General features: G+C 32.3%; 1 protein-coding gene across 1 annotated transcript; it reads right to left on the reverse strand.

Moving 5' to 3' along the window:
• Positions 1–592: 592 nt before the first annotated feature.
• Positions 593–3,972, reverse strand: LOC133308111 (uncharacterized). Its single transcript, XM_061508708.1, has 6 exons — positions 3,733–3,972; positions 3,447–3,659; positions 2,812–2,907; positions 2,366–2,511; positions 1,359–1,578; positions 593–1,264 (listed from the first exon to the last, which is right to left on the reverse strand). The coding sequence occupies exons 1-6, from the start codon at positions 3,865–3,867 to the stop codon at positions 1,082–1,084; spliced, it is 993 nt and encodes a 330-aa protein (XP_061364692.1). The 5' UTR covers positions 3,868–3,972; the 3' UTR covers positions 593–1,081.
• Positions 3,973–8,927: the final 4,955 nt, after the last annotated feature.

Genomic DNA, 8,927 nt, shown 5'->3' on the forward strand with positions numbered 1-8,927 from the left:
TCATGATTTCCGTCCCAAAACAATATCATTTTGGTAAACATTAGACAAAGTTGTCTAAATAAAATTACTTAGAATAAATCTTAATACTTTAGGTTAATATGCAATCTAAATTCTATTATTATAGTTTCTCAAATCTTTTATATGGGAGCCATGTAAGGTTCTTATGTGATCTATTTCCATAAAATAAATCTGAATTTAAGTTTATTTATTTTAAGCGGACTAACACTGAATTTTTTATTTGAAGCCCAAAAGCAAGGAGAAGATGAAAGCTTGAAGCCCCAATTAGGTACCACCGATACTGACACAGGACACGACTCGACACTCTGACACATTAATTTTAAAAATGTTAGATTTCGACATATTAAATAATATTTTTAATTTATGTAGTGTATATTATATTTAATATTCAATAATTTAACAAAAAAATGAAACTAAACTTATAATAGCCATCAATTTTGCAAAGAAACATAAGATATCCCAAATATTTATATTAAACTCAATAAAATGATAATTGTAATCCAACGAATTTAATAATTGGAACTAAAAACGCAACACAACACAACACATCCTTTGAACCTTTTTTTGAGTCTCTACAACGCATGTTGGAGTGTCGGGGAGTGTTGAAGTATCAGAGAGTATAGGGAAATGTCGGACACGATACATCAAGATTTTTGAAGTGTCGGTGTTTCATAGAGTCCCAGTTTATTGCCCAAAACTTAGGGAAGTAAATAAAATTTACTGTTAATTCACTTAGCTTGGATCTTCATTACCAAATACCCAAACAGTGGACAGTAATCATATCTTGGAATTGTATTACAGTAGTACCAGCACCAAGGAACTTCCGCAAGCCTTAAAATGACTAAGTCTATGAAGTGGGCTTATCAGATGCAAATATAGGGCTATCTCAAGATGGAGGAGTATGAAAATGGTATTTGAAATTTTTATTTTGAATCTTGATCTGAAACTGGGTAGTCTTGTTATTCTATATAAGCCACTGAGCCATATTTGCAACATTAGCCAGACACAATTGTTTTGACCAAGTAAGCTACTGAGAGTAATAAGCCAAACTCTTCTTTAGAAGCTAATTAAAGTTTTGCTGGATAAGCAGCTGAGCCCCTTTAACTACCCTATTAATCACTTCAGCAGCAGGTAGAATTTCCTTGATGAGACCAACACCTTGGCCAGCATACATGACCATGCTTTCATAATCTCCAGTAGTAGTCATGTTTGGGACAGTTCCTGCTAAACGTCGAATATCTCTCTCCTATTTGAGGGGAAAAGTAAAGTCAAACACAAGTGTGATACACTTCACTACTACTGAAATGTATTTATTTATTATACACAAACTGAAACCATACCAATCCATGAATTTTTGTATGGCCAATGACAGGCTGGTTGGCTTCATTTTCATGAGCAGGAAGGGATCTCCATTCTTTGTAGAAGGGTGTCTGCAAGACACGATGAGGTGCATCAGGCCATCTTGCCCTGCCAAATACATCAGTGTATGCAGTTTCACTATATTCAATTAGCTTCCTCTTGTATATTGGATGAGCATAGCTTTCCTCAGTTGCCAGAAACCTGCAGACAAAACTCTTTGGATAAAGACATCAAAATGTATAAAAGTGGCTGAAACAAGTCCAGTTTAAATCAAGATTATCAAGTTAGATGTAAAGCAACCAAACCAATTCAACCCAAAAGCTTAAGCTAGTAAGTGATAGACCTTCAATGGTTTTAATATTATATCTCCCTAACACACCCCCTCACTCAAAAATCCTTTGGCTTGTTATGTTCAAAAAACATAACAAGCAACCATCTCACCTAAAAGCTTAAGCTCGTAAGTGATAGACCTTCAATGGTTTTAATATTATATCTCCCTAACACTCTAACATTAGACATAGTAATAAGAACTGTCATATGTCTGATGCCACTCAATAGTATTCTGATTTTAATTTCATGATGGTAAATATGTGAAAAGTCCATATCATTCTTCATCAATAGAATAAGAAAAAAAGATAACACTATCTCAAAATCTAATAGATACATTTCAAGAGAAAGTTTGCATTTGTACACTAATGCGTTCAAATTCATCCCCCTAAGTTTAAGAAAACAAAAAAAAATCAGAACAGAGGATTCATTTAGTTGAGCTATGCATTCAACCACAGGTATATATTGAGAATCAATTTAAAACCACTCACTCCCCTTTGGCCACCATTGTCCCATCTTATTATTGGACAAATCGGGTGCTTTATTAGCTTGAAGTTATATGTAGAGACAGCAACTATCCTTAACCACGTGCTATGTATGCTAAGATATCCCTGCCACGATATGAAAATGATATCCATATATATTATTAATGTAAAATTACCTAGTGCCTAGACAAACTCCTTGAGCACCGAGTGCCAGAGCAGCAACATAACCTCGTGCATCAACAATTCCTCCAGCTGCAATAACAGGTATGTCTCGGTCGCCAACAAGATCGACCACCCTTGGCACCAATGAGATTACACCTTCCTGCAATTAAATCCAGAAGAAAGCAACAATATCTAAGCAAATAATTTGAAAAGTACTAGTATGGTACCACAGATCAATAAAATAATGGCAGATTTGCAAAGACAATAAAAAGAAGGAATAATTTCCTTCAAAGGATGAGAACATTTCATAATTAAGTGATTTTTTTGAATGAAAACCAAATAAGTACAAAAATTTCAACTGTAGACTCATTATTTTAACGATAACTATTTAACCCATAAAAATAAGCTACCTATACTCAAAAACATACACACACTTTAAAATTATGACAAGTATGCATACCTGACCAAGAACATGGCCACCAGCTTCAATTCCTTGCACAATTATTCCATCAACACCCGCATCAATTGCCTGTTTTGCACTTTTAACACTCCCAACCTATACTCCATTTACAATTAACAGCTCAGATACTAACGACAGAAAGTAAAAGGAAAATAGTCACAAAGTATGCAAAAGAAACCCACAAGATGCTACCAACACGCTTCAGTAAAAGTGCAATTCCAATCTATCAAATAAGTCCAACCACAGGACTAAGAACAACCTAATTTCTTTTTCAAAAGCCACACAGACAAGGATCATGAGTTCAAAACTCAGCCATGCTAGACTTCTTATCTAAACCAGACATGGGTAGGTACAAAAAAAAAAAAAAAAAAAAAAACAAGAACCAAAAAATGTAGCAACAGGCTAAAAGGTTCAATTTCTGAAAGGAAGAAACTGACTAATGTTTAGCTGTCAAATTAAAAAACTAAAATGGTCTCAGTGCAGTATTAACTAATAACTACACATTAGACAAACACAAGTAAGGCATAAATAATTTGCATAGCAAACAAAAAGAATACAAGAATTAGCATATATTGAATTGTTAATTAGGATTTACTTGCATATAGCTAGTATTGGTAGAAGCATAAAACACTGACCTGGGGAACAACCTTGACTCCAGCAGAATGAGCCCGGGTGACCAATTCCCTAGAACAATCACCCCAGGAAATTTGCAAGACTGCCACTTTTTCCTCCAAAATGGCTTTCAAGTTTTCCTCATGAGGAAATATTTGTACCACACCAACCCCAAACGGTTTGTCTGTTAAGTTCCTAGTCTTCTTTATAAGCTCCCTCAAGTAATCAGGTGATTCCTGAAGGAAGAAAAATCATCAGGATTAACAAATAATGCATACAAATCACAAGTAACAACCAATATATATGTACCCAATCAGGAGCCTTGAGAATTCCAAGACAACCAGCATTGGCAACTGCAGCAACAAGTTCAGGACCAGAGATATCAGGGCCTAATGGTCCCTGAACTACACCATATTCAAAACCCAGTATTCCTTTCCAACCCATGAACTATCTCACACACACTCTCTGGGAGAATGGTTCTACAGTTGTAGCTAAGCAAAAAGTGAAGGTGGAATGCAGAGTAGTGAAACACTATGGATATTGTGGTATGGTGTGGGTTCCGAGAGACAAAAGTAGCACTGGACATGTTCTTTTTGTAATTACCTCTAGGCTTTAGCAATTGTCGACGTAAGTGATTACGTCGTATATCATAAATTATTTGTTGACGTAGAGAAGCATAAACCAAATCAAACACACCAAAAGAAAAATAATGTGTGAGGTATAAAGGATAAACCAAATCAAAGACAGCAGGCATAGTTTTTGTTATTCTAAGTAATATTCAGGTTTTAATCTATATTCAATTACTGAATTTATTAGGAATATTTCTAATTTATAGCATGTTGATTATGAATTGCATTTGAGTCATTTTTATGCTTTTGTTGTTTTTTTATACCAAATTTAATTATATTTTTGAGGCGATTAGGGATGTGCATGGAGCGGTTCGGTTTAGTTTTTGTCAAAAACAGAACCGAACCAGTTTTAAATGGTTTGGTTTTCAAACCGAACCGATTTTCTATTTTAAAAACTGATTTTAATTTTTTCAAACCGGATCCAAAATCAGTTTATAGATTATAACCAGTTTTGATTAAAAATCGATTATGAACTAATTTTAATTCAAAACCAGTTTTAAATCAAAATCGGTTTTGAATCATAAACCGATTATTAAGTTAAAACCGATTTTATGACAAATTTAAAACTGATTTTTCATGAGTTGTGCTATTTTTAAAAAATAAAATAAAAAATACCTTTATTTATTTATTGCAAAAAATATCTAAGCTATTTAGATTAAACATAAGAACGCCCAATATTGATACTATCAATCATGAAAATTGTTTTTTTACCATACATTTTTCTTTTTTTTATTTCTCTCCTTTTAAGAATCAAAATTTAGCTGTTTTTCTTTTTCTGTCATTGCTACATCAAAGCGATGCTTACAAATCAAAGTTTTGCTTGTTCAAGAAAAAAGAAGAAGATATAGGTGATTGAAAATGTCCCTCTATGGAACACAAGAAGTGACAAATATTAGCAATAACACAAAAGAGCACTAAAAGACATAAATTATAAGAAATTTTTTATTTTTTATTTTTATTGCACTAAATTTTTTCTGTTAGGCAAAATAATATTATTCCCAATATCAATAAAAAAGGAACAAGCTTATTTATCAAGGTGTGTAAAACCATTCCACATAACTCACTTTCATGTTACCTAATACATCTGAGCCGGGCATATATTTACACCCATCAACAACAACACAGATCATGAGATGACAAGTGGAGAAATCAGAATATTAAATACGCTTAAAACGTAAAAACAAAAAATATTAAAGAAAAAGAAATGGTTATGGTTTGGTTATCCGGTATATCCAAACCATTTGATAAATGGATAACCAAACCACATCTAAAATTAAAAAGTGTATATATTTTCTAAACCGTTTTATAAAAAAATCGATTTTTTTATTTGGTTTGGTTCAGTTTTTAAAGTAGTTTGGATCAATTGGACATTTTGCACAACCCTAGAGGCGATTCATTAAGATCTTATGTCGCTCTCAAATGTATATTGGTAGGGATTAAATCAAAATCTTTCTACCATCTACTCACTTCTAATATATCAACCAAACTACCACTATTTGATTAGAGGCAACTTCCCAAGAAAGAAGGCCTTCAAAAAATGGCGGCGAGCACACGGTCTTCTTTAACTTAAGTATACGAAGGCATCTATTCTTCAATCTTGGCGCCCTCGTTACACTCTAAGCTCCGCCCAAGTATATATGTAACTGGATTTGGGGCACTTATGATGAGATGGGCTATCTTTCACTTGACCCGGTCTAGACTCAAGATACTAATTGGAAGCACTTTTTTGGTGCATAAGATGCCTGTCCAAAAACAATAAAATTTTAGAGTTTGATGGAAAATACTTAAAAAAATATAGATTAAATGAGAATAAAACTTTCTATTTTTGGTAAAAAGATATACTCACTTGGATACATATGATGTACAGAAAAAATTTCTCTAATTAGGCTTATGTTCAAGTTCAGATGTTTTGTGTCAAAACTCATCCAATTGAAGTAATGAACTTCAAATAGAATATTAATTTGAATTAGGGAAAACATTAAAAAAAAAAAAAACCTTGTAAGTTTTCTCATAATCACGTACCCCCTCCCCTAAATTTTTAATCATTTACTTCCTATTTAAAGTTTCTTTGTCACTTATCTCCCTAACTTAATTTTTTATCCAAAACTAAAGTTAACAAAGTTAATTTTTTTTAAAAAAAAAACCAAAACTACCATTAAACCACTAGCTTTAGACAAAGAGGTTGGGGTGTTCGCGGTCTGTATTGGATTCGTTTTGAAGCAAAAATATCTGATCCAATCCCTTCAGTTTGATTATTTAATCATCTATTCGGTTTGAATTTTTTTAAAATGCAATCTAATTTTGTTCGGTTTTGATTACATCGGATTTTGATTTTTCGAAAAGCCTAAAATTTCAGCCATACAAATCCCTAACTAAGTCATTCAAAGTTAAAAACCACTAGAAGCCATTAGGATTGGTCTAGTGTTGAGGGGTTTGTGTAGTTTGTATTAGGTTATGTATTCAATTCTAACTATTGTATCCAAAAAAAAAAATTACAAACCACTGAAAAATTCAAGTTTTTAAACTAAAATAAGTCTTAAAATTCATGAAGAGTTAAAATATATTAGTAGACAATAAAAGACTAAAACAAGATAGTTTGCTATCAACAACATCTAAGATTCCAAGTCTACAAAACAACAAGATTCAAACTCATCATCTTTCAAAATAAATAAATAAAATTATTATTTTAATTATATTGAATAATAAAGTAATATTATTTTAATTACTTCTTTAATTATTGAATGTCTAATAAGCTTAAACAAGTTAACAGACTTAGGTTAAAGCTTTTATTTTTTAAATATAGGTCAAACTAGACCTATAATTTGGATCTACATAAAACTAACATACCAGGTCAAGTCTAAAATATATTATACAGGTTTATTCTATTTAAACCAAAGTCAAGTCCGACCTAACCATTTTCACCCCTAAATTTTTGTTTAATGTTACAGACTAGGTAAATCCTATTTATAACATTACAAACACATTTACCCCACAATATTTATCTGTCTTGTTTAATGTTAACGGTTAAGTAAAGACAAAATGTGATCCTTTTAATTACCACAAGGTAATAAATTTATTGCCATGCTTAAAAAATTAGTGGATCATTGTGTTTACGAGTTCTAATTGTTACAGACCTCGTGAAATTGGTTACTTAATATACTCGACGACCATGAAGGAGGTATCTTCGAATGTTTTGGATGCAAAAAATAAGAAGTCTTGACTCAAATTTATACTCTGGGCCAAAGCCCTTCCTCTTTTGGTTGGGCAGTGGACTGAACTCAAGTTTTTCGTTTCATATTCAGCTCAACAACTATTTTTTTCATGAATTTTTTCAGTCCAGCACAATCCGCAGTTTTACTGTAAGAATTCAATGACCACAAGCAAATTTTGGAAGGAAGCAATTGTCTTGTCTGTATTGGCAATGCCCAAGTGACCCTTATTCTCCCTTTTAACAGTCAAAACTTGCTTAAGTCGTCTAAGGTGCAATATTTCACTTGATTTTTGGCATGTTTAATGGTTCTAAGTTCTTACACGAGTACTAGTAGTCCAATTTCATAGGCTTCCTCCCCTGCACATGCTCGGCACCAGTAAGTGATAAAGTCATGTATCAGGAAGGAAGAAATAGGTTAAATAAAGAACATAAAAGCGAAAGGGGGGGGGGGGGGGGACTAACTTTGAGAGAGATTATCCAGAAATTAAGTATTGGTGATAAAATCCTCTATTAAAAATGAATAAATTAAATAAGAAATTTTAGTGAAATGACCCATAAATTTAATATTTTAACTTCTTGTTTTCTTAGATAATTAAAATTAAAATCTTTATTCAAACCTTAGTGCTCGATCATCAGAATATCATGTTAAAAGGGCAAACCTTGCCAATTATAATATAGGAAATGATAATAGCATGCAGCCGAAAGAGGGAAGGGAGAGGGAAAAGAGGGAGATAGAAAATATTATTTCCCACTATACATTGGAGCAAACCAAGCAAACATCAAAGATAAGGCTAGAAGTATTCTAATAATAACTCCAATACCCACCCGTGCATTAGCGACTATAAAATGTTTTTGCATTAATTAAGTTTCGTGAGCCAACCAAATGCCTTAGAGGAATCATATTTGTTATTAACATAACAAGCCCCTTAATTAATCTTATTTTACTTGTTAGGCTAGGATATTTGAACCGATAGTATACTATAAGTGTCTCCGTGTTGCAAGTCAAAATAAGAGTCACGAGAGGTAGAAGATCAAAGAGGTCAAATGAAGAAGTTAGTGAAAATGAAAAATACAAATAAATAAAGAGGTAGAATATTTATACTATCAATTTTTTCTACTATCACTCTATTTTCACTTCAATTACCATTGAATTTAAGAGTAATTTTTCTTTTCTCTCTCTTCATTCAACTTTTCTTCTAATCCAATAGTGAATTTTTGGTCGTGATATCTCTGGTCCTAAGCTTGTGGATGCTTGTGGCTGAAGTTGCAAATGTTGGTTGTCTTGGAATTCCCAAGGCTGCTGATTGCGTATATATATTAAACTAGATTAGCAAAATGACAAGTTATTAAAGTTATACTTATCAAACAATGAATTAAAATAAAAAATGTAAATATTGTTGGCATCGAGCATCACACGCACAAATCACAAATAGAAAAAAGAAAATTGAAGAAAGAATAGAGTTACTTGATTCACTCAATATGGGTTATATCTAGCAATATTTAACTATATTCTTCTTATCGTACTCTTTACAAAATATTTTGTTTACTAGGAAAATATAAATAGATGTAAAAACTTTAAGAAACATAGTTATTCATGAGCTCAAGATCAAATTATGAAAAAGAGAACAATAAAATAAACTTGAAGCCCATAATAGTACCAAGCG

Source organism: Gastrolobium bilobum, unplaced genomic scaffold, assembly GCF_033153095.1.
Source record: "Gastrolobium bilobum isolate Gb01-03AN ecotype WA unplaced genomic scaffold, APGP_CSIRO_Gbil_v1 utg1570, whole genome shotgun sequence".
Lineage (NCBI taxonomy): Eukaryota > Viridiplantae > Streptophyta > Magnoliopsida > Fabales > Fabaceae > Gastrolobium > Gastrolobium bilobum.